Source organism: Mastigoproctus giganteus, chromosome 7, assembly GCF_048544385.1.
Source record: "Mastigoproctus giganteus isolate SK-2022 chromosome 7, ASM4854438v1, whole genome shotgun sequence".
In the NCBI taxonomy this organism is placed as follows: Eukaryota; Metazoa; Arthropoda; class Arachnida; order Uropygi; family Thelyphonidae; genus Mastigoproctus; species Mastigoproctus giganteus.
The window spans coordinates 180,702,440-180,722,215 of NC_143581.1; the positions used below are offsets into that span (position 1 = coordinate 180,702,440).

General features: G+C 37.1%; 2 protein-coding genes across 5 annotated transcripts in view; one reads left to right on the top strand and one right to left on the bottom strand.

Moving 5' to 3' along the window:
• Window positions 1-1,838, top strand: part of Rlb1 (lysine-rich basic protein Rlb1) — an 81,635-nt gene extending 79,797 nt beyond the window's left edge. For all 4 annotated transcript variants that reach the window (XM_090377995.1, XM_090377997.1, XM_090377996.1 and 1 more), the window contains exon 7: window positions 1,633-1,838. In XM_090377995.1, coding sequence (XP_090234121.1) covers window positions 1,633-1,751 — 119 coding nt within the window. In that variant the 3' untranslated portion in view covers window positions 1,752-1,838. The remainder of the gene's footprint in view (window positions 1-1,632) is intronic.
• A 1,114-nt stretch (window positions 1,839-2,952) lies between these two features.
• Window positions 2,953-19,776, bottom strand: part of LOC150083372 (mitochondrial outer membrane protein SLC25A46-like) — a 234,928-nt gene continuing 218,104 nt past the window's right edge. The window contains exon 10 of the mRNA XM_090378488.1: window positions 2,953-3,202. Coding sequence (XP_090234614.1) covers window positions 2,953-3,202 — 250 coding nt within the window. The remainder of the gene's footprint in view (window positions 3,203-19,776) is intronic.

Genomic DNA, 19,776 nt, shown 5'->3' on the forward strand with positions numbered 1-19,776 from the left:
GTTTTCAAACTATTCCTATTCCAACATATGGCAATACACAGAGATATAAATGTATACAAAAGTTGTAAAAGAAAATAACATGTGTGTAGGCATGCATCACATTTTGTATACTACCACAGATTCTTTACAGAACAAACATGTTTTTTTTTTTTTTTTTTTTTCAATTAAAAAAAAATGATGCAGGACCAAGACACATTCTAAAAGTCATGTGGATGTAATTTTAATTATACTTAGAAACCTGGGTTCATCTGCAAGATGTTATTAAAAATAAAAAACATTTTACCAAATCAACCAAACTGGATGGTCAAGTGAGGTCTGTATTCTTCTTAGCCAAATCAATTGCCACCTGAGAATAGTTACCTGGAACCTACCGGATTGTAATTAATATGTATAAAATGTATTTCATGCAATAATATGTGAACTGGGGGGGGGGGGGCTTAACTGTACTTTTCCCACAGGTTTTAAACTTTGCCAGTCACAGAATTTTTCAGGAATATAACCCACAATCAACACAAGGTCTAGTTGTAGTTCTAAAAGCCACTGAGGAACAAAGTGGTTTTTCATGGTGCCTTTTGGAACTACAATAGAACCTTTGTTAAAATGCAAATGAGTTATGCACTACTGTAAAGATAAGGTTCCCACGACTTTCAAAACATTTGTGAGTGACCTAGTACACATTGGCAACATTATAAGATCATGTTGCAAAACTATTTTACCAGCAAGCTCCAGGTAAGAAAGCTGCAAAAAAAAAGAGTCCAATGTCTTTAATAGTGCCAGGACAGCGATGATGTAAGTGGAGAATACTGCTGTAGTAATAGATTGGGATACATTCTCAGAGGCACAAGGAGCTATTAGCATTTTGGCCTGTCTCATGCTCTGGTTCTTCAGCAGATTTCATGTTGTTAGCCATATTCTGAGCAATTTCTGTGTTGTTAGAAGGGAAGTTGGTAATTATAGACAGATGCTACCCATTTTCACTTAATGGGATAACCATGACAATTTATAATTGGAGAGTTCTTTTCTGAAGGTAGTGTCCCAACAGGACCTATAGCAAATTCTGTAAATGTTAGTAACATTTATTTTTGGCTGACTTGGTCATTCTAGCTTGTTTTGAGCACATTTTCACCAGTGTGAGAATTAGTTACAGCTTCTTTTCCAGCACATCCACCTCTATCACACAATTGAAGCACTGCTGACATTTAGCCCTTCCTGAAGAAAAATGCTAATCTTAGCAACAGTCACACCATATTAACTCATCTTGCATGCAGCCAGTGAAAACAAGTCTTTATAATTTGGGCAATTTAGAATATGTGCAAGTATGGTAAGGCCACAAAATATCACTATGCTGTGTGAGTCGGTGGTTGGAAACAATTCCCCTAGCCAGAAAGGGAATTCTCTTCATTGTCTACGGATAAAGTGAATAATAAGCAATTCCTTCCTTAAGGCCACACAGGTGTGCATCTACCTGTTGGTGGTAGTAATTTGTTAAGTATCAGTACTTTGTGACTTCTGAAATTAATTTTGCATAACATTTATTAGGATCTATGGTGTGCCTACCAAATATCCACATTTTCTCTGCAGATGCATTGTTGTCAGTGAACTTCAATTTTAACTGTTACATTTTTTTTATAGGAAAGTTGGTTACTGAACCTGTGCATCCATCATGGGAAGCAAAGAGAAAACTAAGGGTGCAGCAGCAAATGAAGATTCAAACATTTCAAGGGAAAAAACTGAAATTCAGTGATGATTAGGCACCAGGACAATCTCAGATTTATTTGTTGTATATACATTTCTTAAGATTATTAGGATCTTAAGCAATTGTATCTTTTATTTATTATTGTATATAATAAATAAAACATTCATGGTTTTATTGCATGAAAAAATCATTTCAGCTTACTCAACACGAGATATTCAATTATAATGATTAACATCACTCCCCTTCACAAATTGTTGAAAATATTTAACCTTCTCATTTCCTCAACAAGTGATGTTGGAATTCAGTAAAAAAATATAATTGTGGCAATGTAAACATTGCCATCATTATATTAAAAAAAAAAAAAAAAAACATCTATTATGTAAGCATAAGCAAAATATATTTTTTCCTTTGATTTCTAATCAGCTTCAGCCAGAACTAATGCATTAAAATCAAAAGAGATTAGTTAACCCTTATTTCTCAAATTATTTAAATTTTATTGGATTTCTTTTTATATTTTATACTTACAATTTTTAAATCTAAACATTGTCTGATAACCATGCCCTTTCTTAAATGTGACAGAAATATCTTTGTACAAAATTGAAATTCTTATACAGGAGTTACCATTGCATGCTAAGTATTTCAACTTTATTGGATATTTTTTTTTTACATTTTGTAATTACAAGTGATGCTGGAATTCAGTAAAAAAAAAAAAACATAATAATGAATGCTACTTAAAAATATGATGGTGGCAAACATTATATAAAAATAAAAAAAAAATCTATTATGTATAATAAGCAAAATATATTTTTTTCCTTTGATTTCTATTCAGATCCAGCTTTGTGGCTGTAACAAGAATCAGTTTTTTTTTTTTTTTTTTTGTTACATTCACAGAGGTTGTGTTTTTTGCCATTGTATATGTTTAAACCATGCATGATTATTAATCAGTCATTCTTATGAAATGCACAGGACTGGATTGTGGTCTATTAAATTTAGTTAATCAATAATAAACAGTTCTGTTAATATGCAATAAAGTGTCAGTTACATTCAAGTTTTATTTATCCTGTTAATGACTTTGTAACATTCTACAGAATTTATTTAGTCACTAATATTTCATTAATGACAACAAAAAATATATTATTAAAAATAAAAATTTTGCTATTACATCTGACCTAAAAATAAGAATGCTTTGACTACATATCACACATAAATCATTTTAAATGTCACTTGAATTAATTAGCCATAAAAGTTATTTTCTACTAACTCTGGTTTCTTTTAATAATATGACAAATTTCATGTAAAATAATCTTTGCTACCTTCAGAATGGTAGCATGTAACGTATATTGTAAAATCAGCGAGCCAAAGCCTTTGTATAAACCTGATGCACCTTCCTCATCCACAATAGTCTGGAAACAGTCTATTGGACCCATATATGTTGTGGTGATTGGAGTAACAGATGTTCCATAATCCAAATTATCTATAATAGTCCTTGTACCCTGAAGATACAGCCTAGAATGAAATTGTACTTAACAGATTGATCATTTTAATTGAATGTGATATTATTTATCTTAACATAAAGTTGTTGGTATTGAATCAGCAAATACATTTATAATCATGTGTGGCTACCATTTCATTTATAGTGTGGGTTATGAGCCTTCTTGAATTGCCTTAAAACAATAATCACCTGATTCTTGACATCCCATCCCTACCTAATGAATGTACTTGTTCAGTGTTGCTTAATATCTGTGTGTGGGATTTCTACTTGAGGTGTCTGTTGGTATGCCGTTATGTATCCTCAGCAGTTCCATCACATTTTTTTAATGGTCTCAGCTTTTCACATGTACATCTACACCGAGTGATCACTGAATTATGACCACCTACCTAATACTTCCTAGGTCCTCCTTTTGCCTTCAGTACAGCAGCTATCCGACGTGGCATTGATTCAACAAGATGTTGGAAGCATTTGGGAGATATGGTCAACCAAGCTGCATGTAATGCGGTCAGCAATGCAGGTATAGATGTGATTGGTGTATCCAGACAGCTGATATGCCTTTCCATAGTGTCTCACAAGTGTTCTATGGGATTGATATCGAAGGAGTTCGGAGGTCAATCACTATGCGGGAAATCAGAACTGTGTTCCTCAGACCATTCCTGCACATCAAGTGCCCAATTGCCACCTTGGAAGACACCATCGCCATTCAGGAAAAAGTGTAACATAGCAGGGTGTACATAGTCAGCATGCAATAGCAGAGACCACTAATACGTTGTTCCACATGCACCAAGTTCCTGCCAGTGAAACATGCCCCCACACCATACAACTGCCTCCACTGACCTGCACGATGGACGAAGAGCCTCATGTTATTGATGCCAAATCCATACACAACCATCCACGGTGTGGAGTAAATAATGTGACTCATCCGACCAGCACACCTCCTTCCAGTCTTTTGACATACAACTTGCATGCTCATTCACCAGGTGAGTCTTTTACGCCGATGAACCTTTGTTAGGAGAGGATGCCGCAAGGGTCGTCTGCAGGTACAGCCCATACGTGCGACGCATGGTCATGCCAGATATTGTTCCGGGTTGGCCCATGTTGTATTGGGTAGTTAACTCTTCAACAGTGTTGCATATGTACGAGTCATTGGACCCGGCACTCACCTCTAACATCAATCTTTTGCTGACCCTTGCAGTTTTGTCATTGGGTCGTTATTTGACCATTTTGACACCAGTCCTGGTACTTTAACAACAGTGACTCTTAAACACCACACCAGTTCAGCCGTTGAGAAATCAAGGCACCAGCTCATCGAGCACCAAAATCTGTCCTTTATGAAAGTCCGATAAATCCTTCCTTTTAACCCATCACACTTGGAAATTTACTATCTGCTGAACCACTGACACCTTATCTATGCTGCGTAGGTTGACTAACTCCGCACTCTTATACCTCAATGGTCAATGGGTCGCATTCAGTTTTCAAAGGGGTGGTCATAATTCAGTGTATATAATAATAGACAACATGCTAAAATAATCATTAAGTTCAAATAACTCTGAAATAAAAAAAAATATATAAATATAGCAATACAGTCAGTCCTCGTATAACACGTGTTTACACTACACGAATTCGATCATACACGATTTATAAATAGGGGAACGATATCTTATATAACACAAACCGAATTCGCTTATGCACGATTTGCCTTTGTGTTTACAAGAAATGGCAGTTGAACGCGAAAGCACCCCCAACCCGAATGCAACACGATAGGAATGAAGAGAAGATTCTGAAAATGTATTTGTTTTTTATATCATGAAGGGGAAACACATTTCACCATAATAACGTAAAAATCCACAACAATTCCAGCTATCGGTATAATCGCAAATGCAATTAGATCGAGTTTACTACCAGTTTATAACAGATTCCGGTAGCAGAAACACAACTGGAAACTGTTTTTATTGTTTTATGGTAGTAACCCCTAGAAATGTGCTTTAGTAAAATGTGAGGTGTTAATAGTGTATCTCTGCCTATGCACTGTTGTTTATTCAGTTGCTACACGCGCCCAGCTTTGTTTACGTATATCAAGCGTGCCTCCTCGTTTTGTAATTGTGTTTTATTCCCTAAAAATGAGTAAAATACTTAAAAGGTGTGAAAAGGAAGCGTCCTGGTGAAGACACTGAAGATTCAGGGGGAAAAAGAAAAGCAATATCGATAAACAGAGGCATTTATAGTGGCCTCATACTATGGTTTATGGCCAAAATCACACCGGCCTCCGGCCCACCAGGGTTTCCCCTGTAAGGCTTATGGCCAGTCCGCCTCTGTTGATAGAGAAAAAATATGAAATTGTGAAACGCTTTGAGCAAAATGAAAGACCATGCGATATTGCACGTGCTACAGACCTAAATGAGGCAACGCCGAGAATTAGAAAGAATGCAGAGAAAATAAAAACAACTTTTATAGCAGGAACAACTCAAAGTGTAATTAAAATCCATTAGATTAAGACACGGAGTGATGGAACGCCTGTCATCTGTTTGGATCGAAAATCAAATAAAAAACAAGTTTGCTTACGATAGAAGCAAAAGCATTAGCAATATTTTATTACGTAATAATTGTAATAAAATACGTAAGTATTTTATTACGATTATTTATTGTGTTTGGTAATGTTTTGGTTACAAATGTGTGTTCAATCTTGGGTGGTCGGCACCTAACCCTATTTTTCCCATAGGGCCTGTTGTTTATATTGCACGAGGGTTTCTAGGAACAGAACTATCGTACTATATGAGGACTGACTGTACCTCGCATAGCACTGATAATTGGTACCGAAACTGTTCCGTGTTATGTGAAACCGTGCTGATTGAGGTATAATTATAATGGGTTTTAATTGAATGCGTACCAGAGAAAGTCTATGAACAAATTATAATAAATCTATAAACAATTTGCGGTTGATAGCCAATTAAAAGGATTTGAAATTTAAAATATTGCAAAAATTTTATTAATGAAAGGTAACATTAGAAATGAGAAAAAAGCTTTATTGTTTATTTAGATATTTCAATAATAAAGTCCGGTGAAGTCGTCTCTTCTTTTTCTCGGCATACAAGTTTTTGACTGCACCTTAAGGTGCAGTCAAAAACTTGTATTCCGAAAAAAAGAAGCATTTTTGTAGCATCAAAACCCATCTTGTAAAATTTGCCGCATCTTGATGCTACGTTCAATATTCGGATCTCCATTCATAATCGCCTTGCTGGCCATGTCACCCCCCCCCTCCGCAAAAACTTTCTCCAATTCTTCTGTTGAAAATTTTTTTGGTGCCACTTCAGAATTGTTTTCCTCTTCATGTGCAGTTTTCTCATCAATTTCAAGGAGAGTTGCATCATCTAAGTCATTTGCATGTGAGTCAATGCAGTCACATACATTGACAGTGTCAAAAGGTTTAAAATCACAAGTCTTTTCCAATCTTCACAATGTCTTTGGCAATTGTCTGAATTTGTAATCCAAAACCAATGAAATAATTTACCATATGGGGCAAAACATGCTGCCAAACAGAATGCATGTTGTTGGCAGCAATTTCTAGCCAAGATGCAAATATATTTTCGATCATATTTAAAGGAGTAAAAAATAAATTACGAAATGAAAAGCTATCATTTCGTCTTGTCAGGATGGAATTAAGAATACTGAACACTGTTGCACTTTGCTAGTGACTGCCCGAGGGAAGCTACTGGCACATGTGCATGTGAGACAATAGAGTTGGCACTGCAGCATATATGTATGCATTCCTAGGCTACAACAATACAGCATATATGTAGAGTACATGTCTCGGCTATTGAATGAGTTTTAATATGTACAGTAAATTTTTGACTTAAACTTAATTGAAAACCATGTTATAGTGAAACCCGTGCATTGCATTATTCACCACCACTGCTTTCAGTGGTGGTGAATAACGCAATCCATTTCAATCTTGTTTCATTATGATAATTAGAATTAAAGGTAGTCCTATTAGGATACCACAAAACCCTTCATATGTATTATAAATTTGGTTTATAATACATATGCATTGATAGTTGAGTGGCAGCTATCCTGTTCAAAATGATAGAACCAGCAAGATACTCAAGTATTATAAATCTGATGGTAAAAAATGAATAATATGTAGACACATACCTGGTAAAATCTTTATTGACTCATCTCTAGTGAAATGTTTATTCATACTAGGTTTTTTTTTTTTTTTTTTGCCTATTTTTTTTTTTTTTACATGAAAATCATAAGTATGTATTATACTTGTAAAAGGGTTAAAGAGCCTCACAAAGGAAAAAAAAAAAAAAAAAAAAAAAAAAGTGTTTGTGTCAGGAATGGGAGGGCTTAATCTCATGACACTTGAGTAGCCAGTCAATAGGATTACAACATCCCATTCACTTGTTTGATAATTTTTCATGTTGGAATTTATTGGAATAAACACTTTGAATAATGTGTGGACCATTATCCTGCAAGAAAAAAAGTCTATTTCGATTTTAGAATAAGCAATATCTTGCAACAGTGATAAATAACTGTCTAAACCTAATGAACTCCTCATATCTTCATAGTTTTGTCTAATATACATTCTTAACTATAGCAAATACATCAAATGGAATAGTTTTCTTTATCAGTGCTCCGGCCAGTACATTCTCTATTGTGTTCAATGCATTTCAGACCTCTTTTTAGAAGACAGGGTGTGTGCTTCTTCACTTTAATTACTGGTAACAAACACTTCATCCATTTTCCACATGTTCTTTCAAAGTTACACTTTTCTCAACATTGCTAATACATTTATTTGCAAAACCATGTTTTTCAAAAGTATTCTTTCCAAGCCATATAACAAAATCCCAGCATTCCATAGGTAATTCTGACTTTTATGGTCACTTCTACTAGCAGTAGTAGCCTTCATTGCTTACATTAAGCTATTTTTTTGCATCATTACTCGATGCAACCAATGCACTTGTGGTCAAGTGATTTATGCCTTTTGACTAAGAAATTTTCATGTTTTCTTTGCAGCTAACAAGCTCAAATTTATACTAACAGGTGCTTTACTGGATGCTGTTTGGCCTTCAACTTACTGCATATAGATTGCCAACAGGTAACTTTTTATTGGAAAATTTTCATATCTGATATGTATAAGCTACAGATGCATTGGCAGCAGCAGTGACTCAAGGTCAAAGCTCCAGCTATAAACATTACATGGTGTATGACACAAGATCAAAAATTCCAGTCACTACATAAAACTACAGGTTTTATGATCAGTTTGGGTCATCCTAATTGCTTTATTTGGGGTCGTGGTGAGCTAAAGCTTTGTAAATATGGATAAAGATACCAACTGAATCTCTGATTTCTTCATAATAAGTTCTTTTACTTCTCTCCCACTGACTTTCTTAGTCCTTTGACCTAGAGGATTGTATTTGGCCCTTTGCTGTTATGTCTTCGCCTGTTTTAACTGCTGCTAACTGTTACTCGTTCTAGCAATCTCTGGAAATGGAAGAGGAATTTATTTCAGACTTTATTGGGATGAGTGGTGTAATGGAAGAGAATGAATGTTCCAAAAGCGCATCTTTGCTTTAATCTTATTCCAGAAATTTATTTGGAAAAAGTAAAATGGGGGATGCTCTAGGTCTGTGTCCTTTGCCCCAAATTGGTTAAGTGACATATGCTCATTAGAAGTAGAAGAGAATCCTTGTTCACAAGGTAGTTATAATGATTGTTTCCTAGAGACAATCATTACAATTGCATATACTTGTGACAGGAAGTTTTGTGTAACTTGTTCTGACACATTTCTAAACTTGTGCAAAAACTGTGATGGAACTTCAGTGTTAAACAGCTCTGGATCCAAGACCTATTAATTTCTATAGTTGCTAGTAAGTACCCTGGAATGAAATGAAAGAGGTGAAAGACTTGTGGAATTTGCAGAATCTCAAGGAGTGTCAGTAATGAACACTTTTTTCAAGAAAAGGGTGAACAGAAAGTGGACATGGAAGAGTCCAAATGGATTAACAACTAATGAAATCGACTTCATCCTCACTAACAGAAGATATTGTGATACTGTCCTGAATAAGGTAAATGTTGGAAGTGATCACAGAAGGGTAAGATGTACACGATATAGATGTAGGAAAGGAAAAAACTGACTCGAGTAAATAATACAAAGGTCTTTGAGATAACAGAAGAGGAGAAAAAGCAGTATGTACTGGAACTTAAGAACAAGTTTCAGCTTCTGCAGACTGCTCAGGACCAAGATATCGACGAGGAATATTACAACTTTCTGAAAGTGATAAAGTCCAAGAAACCTATAGGGAAAAAGAAATCCAAAGAAGAAAAAATTAGTCAAGAAACACTTGTTACGATGAACCGAAGGCGAAAAATGAAGAGCAAGATAAACACTGACAAGGAAAAAATTGAGTATACTGAGTTATGCAAAGCCATTAGAAAGAGACTCAGAGAGGACATAAGATTTAACACAAGAAAAGTTGAACAAGCATTAAGGGAAAACAAAGGATTTAAATCAGCAGCCATGAGCAGTAATACAGAAAGACAAATGATACTGAAACTGAAGAATAGTGATGGTGTACTTATAAACAGCAGGAAAGGCATAATTCAAATAGCAGAAGACTACTATAGAGAATTATACAAGGAGCGAGGGAATGACGACATACCCAATATTCTTCCTGATGAGGTAGAACATGCATTGAAGAAAATGAAGAATCAGAAAGCCCTGGGGAAGATGAAGTTACTGTAGAGTTCTTAAAATTGGGAGGAAGAGACAACACAAAAACTGGCAAGGCTCTTCACAAAGTGTATTAGAAAAGGTGTGATGCCTAAGCAGTGGAATAATGCAATCAGAGTTTTGCTGCATAAGAAAGGAGATAAATCAGAAATTGGAAATCATAGACCAATCAGCTTGTTATCCCACATCTACAAGTTGTTCACAAGGGTCATTACTAACAGATTAGAAAGAATACTTGATGAGAATCAACCGAAAGAGCAAGCTGGCTTTAGGACAGGATTCTCAACTATGGATCACCTTCACGTAATATCACAGCTAATGGAGAAAGCAAATGTTCTGGCATTTGTGGATTATGAAAAGGCATTTGACTCCATACAGCATAAGGCAATGTTTCGGGCACTGGAAAGACAAGACATAGATACCCCACATATTATGATTTTGAAGAAAATATATGAGAATGCTACCTCCTTTATTAGACTAGACAAAGACAGTAGGAAATTTAAAATTGAGAAAGGAGTTTGACAAGGAGACACAATATCTCCGAAGCTGTTTACTGCTGCCCTTGAGGAAGCTTTCAGAAGATTAGACTGGTCGCAGCAAGGAGTCAATGTGAACGAAGAGTACCTAAACCATTTACGATTTGCAGATGACATTGTGATCATAAGCCACGATCCCAAAGAATTAGAGGAAAATCTTAATCAGTTATGCACAGTTAGTAAGGATTTCGGACTAAAGATGAATAATGGCTAAAACAAAAGTAATGATGAACAAGTATGCCATAGAAAGAGAAATAATGATTGAAGGAGCAGTAATTGAAAAGGTGGAGTCATATACTTATCTGGGACAAGTTATTAGCTGTAATAATGATAAATGGCTGGAAGTCAAGAGAAGAATAAAGTTTGGATGGATAGCATTCAGGAAATATAGTCACATACTGAAGAGCAATATCCCAGTTTGTCTGAAACGTAAAATAATGAACCAATGTATACTCCCAACTGTCGTATGACTTATGGAAGTGAAACTTGGGCACTCACCAAAAGAATGGAAGAGAAGCTGAGAACTACACAGAATGGAACGAATTATATTGGGAATCAGACTGTTAGATAAGAAGAGAAACACATGGATTAGGCAGCAAACTCAAGTAAATGACATTCTTATCAAAGCTAAAGAACTAAAATGGTCTTGGGCAGGACACAGCTCGAAGACATGAATGACAGATGGACTACGAAAATAACAGAATGGTACCCAAGAGGAGCTAGAAGAAAACCTGGAAGACAAAGGCAGAGATGGAAAGATGAAATTCATGAGTTTGTGGGTAGTAAATGGATAGCCAGTGCTCAAAACAGAAGGAACTGGAAAGTTGCTGGAGAGGCCTTCATCCTGCAGTGGACTGAAAATGGCTGATGATAATGATGATGACCCTTGGAATAAGCAACTCCTCATTTGTTTCCAGATGAATCGCCCATAGACTGAACAACTCATCTGGAAACAATATATCTAAATTTCCACATCTACAAAAGAAGTCAAGTTATTGATTATAAAGTAGTATAAGAAATGAATAAAAATATGTTCTACGTTAAAAACAATATATCTAAATTTCCAAATACACCTAAAAGACTATTACAGAGGTGTAGGATGCCAACAAATATGGCTAAATATTTGTTGGAAAAGACACCATCTTGAAATCTGATATCTCAGATAGCTAATGTCAAAATCAGTAATGAAATAAATCAAACTCAATTTACCAGTCTTATTGACATACCATCCAATCAACTTAATTAGAGGATAACAACAGAAGATACTAGGCATCTATACGTAACGTTTGTGTCAATGAAAAAAGATGCAAAAAAGAAACATAAGAAAAGATCTTAAGTGTCCTAAAACCCTACCAATCAAAAACCAATAAACCAACCACTCATTTGGATTCTAAAGTCCTACCTACATCATGGAAGCCATAAAAAGAAACCTTCCACAAATAATATTATATTCCAACTATCTCCAAAAGTTCAAAAAAGTTCAAAAGCAATAAATGACTCAAATTCCTATGGTCACTGTTGGTTGCTAAACAGAAGTGATGCCTTCCTAAATTAATACAGAATGTCAACTACAATAATAATCTCACACACACCAAATTTAGTACAAGTTGACCATTGAACAGTACCAACACATGCTCTCACTGAAACACTTAGAAAAACTCAGGACCACAGACAAGTCATCCCCTCAACAAGGATACAGAGACCTTTTTGAAAGGGAAAATGCTCGTATCAAATGAAAACAGTACTTGATGAAGTACTACAAACTGATTCAATAATCTTGGATCTAAGAAAAGCCTTCATCACCATAATACCCAAAAGACAAGATGTTTTTTTATGGACTTGAGGCAATGCATACAAATGGATTACCAATTATTATCTGGAAGACAGATCCTGACTGTACTTTATATAGGAACGGTCTCAAAAAAATTTCCGTCAGAAGTAGGAATATTGCATGGTTCATCTCTAGGATATACATCCTTGATAGCTTTCCTTGATATACATCAATGTTCTTCCACAAATAATAGAGGATCCCAAAATCAACAAAGATCTTTGTTGACAACATTAAAATATATACTACTATAAGAAACAACACAGACAAAAACTGCTTGATGGTCAGTGAAAAAAAAAAAAAGTCCTAATAAGTTTTATAGATGTTCACTAGGAAACGATTATAATTATTCTTACACAATCAATAAAAAAAATAAAGGAAACTGCTTCCTCTGATTTAGATATAACAAATGTGATTAAATAAAAAACAATAAAAACCCAGAGTTTTCAAAAAGAATATCCAAAGGTATTTTCACAACGCCAGTACCTTCCTACTACTCAACAAAATAGATATTAAGACCTTGCTGCGCTTCCAATGTCTAGTCATGACATTCTGCTTACCAAACAACAAACAGAAAAACAACAAAGAGTTCTTTACTTATGTAAACACTAGAAGGATCAGAATCAGATTGGACCACTTAACATAGATGGGTTGACTACTGATGATCATGCTCAGGTAGCTGATAAATTGAATGAGTATTTCGCATCTACATTCACATATGAGGTCCTTGAGGTTGTCACAGACATTCTCTCAAATATGCCTGACAAGCTGTACGTGCTACCTGGGAGTCTAAAACGCTGATGGAACTGATATTCGGGTGACATTAGAGTCGAGTGGACCCAATTTTTTTTTTTTTTTTTTTTATGAAAACCCCAAACACGAAAGGTATCAAAACCTATAGTACTTAGTACTGTGCATGGGTTGAAGGAGAAGTATGGGGGGAGGGAGATGCCGAAAACTTTGCTCTAGAGACTAAACATGGGTTTCACCACTTCAAGCCTCCAATAAGCAAAGTGGTGGTATTTCACCGGTTCAGCAAAGTCCGGATGGTCTGTGACAGCTAAAACCTCTGCTTACACCTTCACGATGGTGGGACTGTTAGTAATCCTGGGTATAACCTCTATGCACAAGCACATGGTGGGTGACCCACCCAGGTGTCAACCAACGTAAGCAGGGGTCGAGGTGCGCCCACACCGCATGGAGGAATGCTGTCCCTCTGTGGTAGATGACTCTCATCAACCGGTGCAAAATCACCACTTTGCTTACTGGAGGCTTGAAGTGGTAGAACCCATGTTTAGTCTCCAGAGCTAAGTTCCGGTCAACCCTTCCCCATCTCTTCCATCATGCAGTATGATTGATGACTTCTGAGGTTATGATGAACATCGTGGCGAGATCTAATCTTCCTTACATTTCAAGGGTACAGCTCTAAAACGGTGTTTGCAGGCCGGCCGCTAGTTAGTAAACCGGACCGAACCTATTGGTAACTCTCTAGGAGGCTTCTGGATCAGCTAGTGTATAATCTTGCTACCTCTACTCTGCCAGATAGTGATTGCAGGGAGTCCGAGTAGTGTGTATGTGGGGGAGCATTGTCGAGGCCACGTTATGTCAAGGATCTTGGTATATTCTTACCATGTGTACGCCATATCCCAAAATTTCATTACTAATAGAAATATCAAACTAATAAAAAAATTTTTAATTATTTTTTAAAAAATAATAAAAATCAAACTAATAAAACTCTATTTCAAATTATTAGAGTAAGCTTATCTGCAAAAAGATCCAAACACTTCCTAGTTCATTTCACAAATAGATGTGGTCTCAATTCTAATCTCAACCATGTCCATTTCCACTTGCAGTCTGCCAAACCCCATGTACTTTTTCTGACATAATCTCAGTTATCAGTTGATTCAACTACTGCTCATCTCAGTTGTCCAAATTATTCCCTGTGTGATTCCTTTCACCTCAAAGGAGGTACTTGTGCATATATCTGTTCCAATATTCCCTGTCAGAGACTTGGTAATTTGGAATCTTCTCTGGCTCAAAATCTCTTTACCTTATTGTGTCAAATTCATCTGTTGTCTCTACCGTTCTCCCAACTCAACTAATCACTTGGAGCTCTTTGACATGACTTTCTCCAGTCCAACTTTCCTAATGGTGAGGTAATTTTCCTTTATGATTTTAATGTTCACAAATCCAGCTGGCTTCCATTTTCTAGTCACATCAATCCAGCGGGTCGAGATGCTGAGCCTTTTGCAATTACAATCAGCCGTCTGGAAACTGGTCAATAATCGGGGATTCCATCTTGCACTCAAAATACATAAATGAAGTCGTGAACAGAACCCACACTAATCTTCACCTCCTAGGACAATTCATGCACAGATATTCGATGATCTTCCATGGTTAACAACTCTACTTTTCTGATCGTGCTGTCATCAATTGCTGAATGGAGACGACCTGAAATGGGCTCAGATTCTACCGATGTCTGACCACCCCTAAACTCTCTATGCCAGTGCTCCACAATGCCATAGGATGGGGCTTCATCCTTATATACAGCAGTCATCTCCTCGTGGATTTCTTTAGATTTCCCCTTCAAGAACAGATACTGGATTACAGCTCTGGCTTCAACTTTGTCCATGATGCTAATTCATCACACATTCAGCTCTGTAAGAGAAAAATAAATTAAAACATAGGGCTGAAATTTTACACCTTTAGTACAGAGATATGTATGATGTTACACAAAATATCATGACTCTGCAATATGTGGAAGTAGATGAGGGCGATTTATTGAACCACCTTCGTATGTCAACTTAAGTGCCTCCATAGAACAACCTTGTGCAACGATCTAAAATCATCAAAATGATGATTTTAGATAAGATTTTAGATATTTTCAATAAGCAAGACTGAAAACTTTTTCAGCCTGGTCTGCACTTGTTAACAGGAGAGACTGCTTCTACAGGGATGGGATACACTTAAATAGAAAGGGTGCAAGAATATTTGCTGATGCTATCGAGGCAGTGTTAGGTGGGTCGGAAAACTGCTAGCTTGGGGAGGGGGATACAAGGACTAATAGATTAACAGTAGCCACTGGCAGATGTGAAAGTGATTCTTGCACTGCTTCTGTTGGAATGAGTAGCAGCCTTTGTTCAAAAGAGGGACTTTGTTCAAAAATGGCAACATAGCTCTGGCTGCCATGATACAGATGCATCACTGCCAAAGATAGAGCAAAGGGAAAAAGTGGTCCTCAGTAAGAGATATGGTTGTCCATACTTAGAACAATGTTGTTGATAAGTTCTTGCAGTAACATAGTCTATTCCTCTGTCAGCGCCATCTTCAGCTGGTGAACATTTTCTGGTGCATGTGGACATGACGCTAGGCATCTCTCCAGAGCATCCCATATGTGTTTGATGGGATTTAGATTGGTGGAACGGGCAAGCCAATCCATATGAACAATGTCCTCACTTTCCAAAAGCATATCAACAGCTGCAGTGCGATGGGGTGTGGCCTTATCATCCATAAGCATGAACTCGGCCAATGGCACCTCAGAACAGAAGACACACATGGGGAAGGATTACCTCAGTACAGTAGCATGCACCGGTTACAGTACTGCCTTCCAGTATCTAGAGTTGTGTACATCCATCCAAGATAACACCTCTTCAGACGAGAACACCTCAACCGTCATATCGATCCCTTTCAATGATGTTTGTGGGGTGATACCCTGTGCCAACCTCTCACCAGATTAGCTGAAGTATAGAACTGCTACTGAGAGTGAATCTACTCTCATCAGTAAAGAGTACCTCAAGTAAAGATTTTGTGGTTGTAACCTTTAGAAATAGTGTTGGCCCTTAAGTTTTGCACACCAGTGTACTACACAGATGTTACTTTTACAGAGCTCTAACTTTTGAAATTAGAGTGTGATTAATACTTCCACAATGGATGGAAGCCTGTTAAAACAATCAACCACCTGCTGGCTGAAGGCAAACTTTCACACATCTATCCTGAAACCTTCCTTCCTCAACTTCAATTTATGTCCCCTCATGTATAGTGTTAGCAAGTGGAAGAATACCTATGAACATTCAGCTTACTCAATCCAGCGAAGGCTTTAAACACCTCAATCAGATCTCCCCGGAGCTACCTGGGTTTCAAACACTGCAATTTGCAGAACTGAAGGTAAGAGCACCCTTTTGTTCCCTTCACCAATCTGGTTGCCCTTCTCTGCACCAATTCCAGCAGATGAACATCCTTCCTAAATGAGGCCTCCAGACATGTATACAGTACTCAAGATGTGGCCTAAACATAGCCTTACAGAAAGGGATAATCGCCTCCTTAACCTAACAGCATGTCTGCACTACTCAGAGAATTATGTCTGCCTGCACAATTACCCCCATGTCATTTTCATTCTTCACTACCCTGAGTGTAGTACCACACAGTTGATAAGTTACTCTGGGGTTACTGCTACCCATGTGCAGTACCCTGCATTCATCAATGTTAAACTTCAACCATTTATCAGCCCATCAATTCAGTTTTCCTAGATCTTGTTGCAGTAGCTCACCCTGATGACTGTTGTTAATCATCTTGCCAACTTTTGTATCATCTGCAAACTTAGACATTAAACCATATATATTCCTTCATCAATAAATACTGAAAACAACAATGGACCAAGCACTGAACCCTGGGGAACTCCACTAATAACCTTAGTCCACAAAGTGCAGTTCCCATTGATAACCACTCTCTGTCTTCTTCCACCTAAACATCCCTTTATCTATAGCAGTAACTTACCCTTAATGACACAATGCTGCAGTTTGTATGGCAGTCTTTTATGTGCAACAGTATCAAAAGCCTTCGTGAAATCCAAGTATATGATGTCAAAATTATTTTTTGCATCCAGTTCCTTGGTCAATTAACCTATCAGATTGGTTAGATAAGACTGCCCCTTGACAAATCCATGCTGTGATTGCAGCATAATTGCATGCCTGTCCAAATTGTCCTGCATTACTTCTTAAACCAGTGATTTCATAATTTTCCCTGGAACATATGTTAAGCTAATAGGTCTGTAATTACTCATGTCACCCTTTGATCCACCTTTATGAATTGGGGATATATCTGCATTTCTCCACTCTATAGGGACCTTCCCTGAATTCAAGGATGCTCTCATGATTATAGCTAAGGGTTTGCTTACCTCCTTTCCTGCCTCCATTTAATATAATTGGATTGATTCCATCCACCCCATGTGCCTTTTTTATGTCAATCCTCAACAATTTCTCCTCCACTTTCCTTTCAGTTATCAGTCATTTAGCTCCTCATTAGAGTTGGATAAATTTCTGGCATTCCCTGCCCTAAAAGATTCCTTGTGTGAATGTAGATGCAAAATACCTATTGAATTTGTCTGCAACCTGAGCAGGGTCATCAACAGTTAACCCATAAACATCAAGGGGCACAATGTGCTTCAACCCCTTTCTTCAAGTGTAATATAAGCATAGAAGTCTTTGCTAGTTTTTTTTTTTTTTTTTTGCATTCTTTGCCAGAGACTTCTCATAATCTGCCTTTGTTTGCCTAATCTCCTTTGTGACTTGATTACAGATTAATTTATTTATATACCAAGAAATTTCCACATCAACCATATACTCTTTAACTCAGTGGACTGATTGTGGCAGAGAAGAAAAGTGCATGGGATGCACATGAATTATCAGGTGATGGAAAAACTATAGTAGATATAAACTAGTCTGTAACCAAATTACAAAGGAGGTTAGGCAAACGAAGGCAGATTACGAGAAGTCTTTGGAAAAGAAATAAAAAGCTTCTTTACTTATGTTAACAATAGAAGGAAGGGATTGCATCACATTGGTACACTTGAAGTCGATGGTTTAACTACTGATAATCCTGCTCATGTTGCTGACAAATCGAATACAGTAGGGGCCCCGCTTTACAGCGTTCCACCAATACGGCGGTTGGCAATTATATCCATGTTCATTATGTCTGCCGCTTGTTCTGCTTTTTTGGCATTTTTGCGCATGACATGGTCAGCAGAGGGTCCGAGAATAGCGTCACGTGCCATTTTATTGTCGGTGATTCAGTTTGTTTACAGCACTTGTGTGCTCTCTTTGTATTCTGGTAATTTTCCAAACCTTCAAACTTTTTAAAGTTATTATATTGTATTATATATAATATTTTTGTGCTAATTACAATGGCATCTAAGTGTAATAATAGTGATAAAAAAAAAGGAGCCATAAGCCTCTTACTTTAAATGCCAAGTTAGAAATGATTAAACTAAGTGAGCAAAGTATGTCTATGGCTGAGATAGGCCATAAGCTAGGTTTGGCTAGCCAAATAGTTAGTACAATTGTGAATGCTAAGGAGAAAGTGTTGAAGGAAATTAGAAGTGGTACACCAGTGAACACTAAGGTTATAAGAAAATGTGATAGCCTTATTGCTGACATGGAAAAACTTTTACTGATGTGGATTGAACATTAAACCAGTGACAATGTGCCTTTAAGCCGAGCCATCATCCAGGACAAGGCCTTAATCTGTTCAATGCTATGAATGCTGAGAGAGGTGAGGAAGCTGCTGAGGATAAATTCGAAGATAGCAGAGGCTGATTTAATAGGTTTAAGGAAAGAAGTCATTTCCACAACATCAAAGTGCAAGGTGAAGCTGCTAGTGCTGTTCTCAGACTTTTTCAGTTGAAGGCACTCTAATTCATGCTAACTGTTTCTGGCATCTCTAACAGCATGTAAGTATAATATAGATCAAAAGTGAGAAGAAATTGAGTTTGGGAATCTATTTGTATTTACTGCTTTTTGTATGTGTATTTTAGTGCAATTGCATCATTTATACACAGCTAAATATAGATTAGCAAATTTGCAATAGTGGCATCATTTAAGTTACATCTCACATTGTGAATACCTTCACGACGGGTTGCCATGACATTGCACTACTTCGAATAAGTAACGCTTCACCTGAAGGAGAAGACTGTTGTTACTTATTCTCAGTGGATACCACCACCCAGCCAGCACCATTTCAGGGCTATTTGGCCCTTCTTCGGTGGGTGGGTAAGTACCGAAGTGATGTAATGATGGCAAAACTGTTGTGAAGTATATCTTCACAATATGAGAGATGCCTGATGGTGTATGATATAAGTTAAGACTCCTTTTCGTCTTTTTGGAGTGCTTTTTGTATATATTAATGATACAAGCAAGCAAACAGTGCATTTTTAAAATGCACTGTTTGCTTGATGTCTGCGGAGCAGTCGAGTACGGGACATGATACTGCCAAGGGGGATGTCTTTGTATGTGCACGATGTAAGGAGTGCAAGGAAATTAGGCGACAACTCAGCGTTGTTATGGGCCTTTATGAGAGCTTGAAGGACAGGGTGGATGCCCTCGAAGGAAATAAATTGAGGGGCCCATCAAGCTCTCAGCTGCCCACATCAATGCCAGAGCTTGCACTTGGTCATCAGGCAACACAGAGGCAGCCCCCTAGGCAGAATGCGCTGGTCCC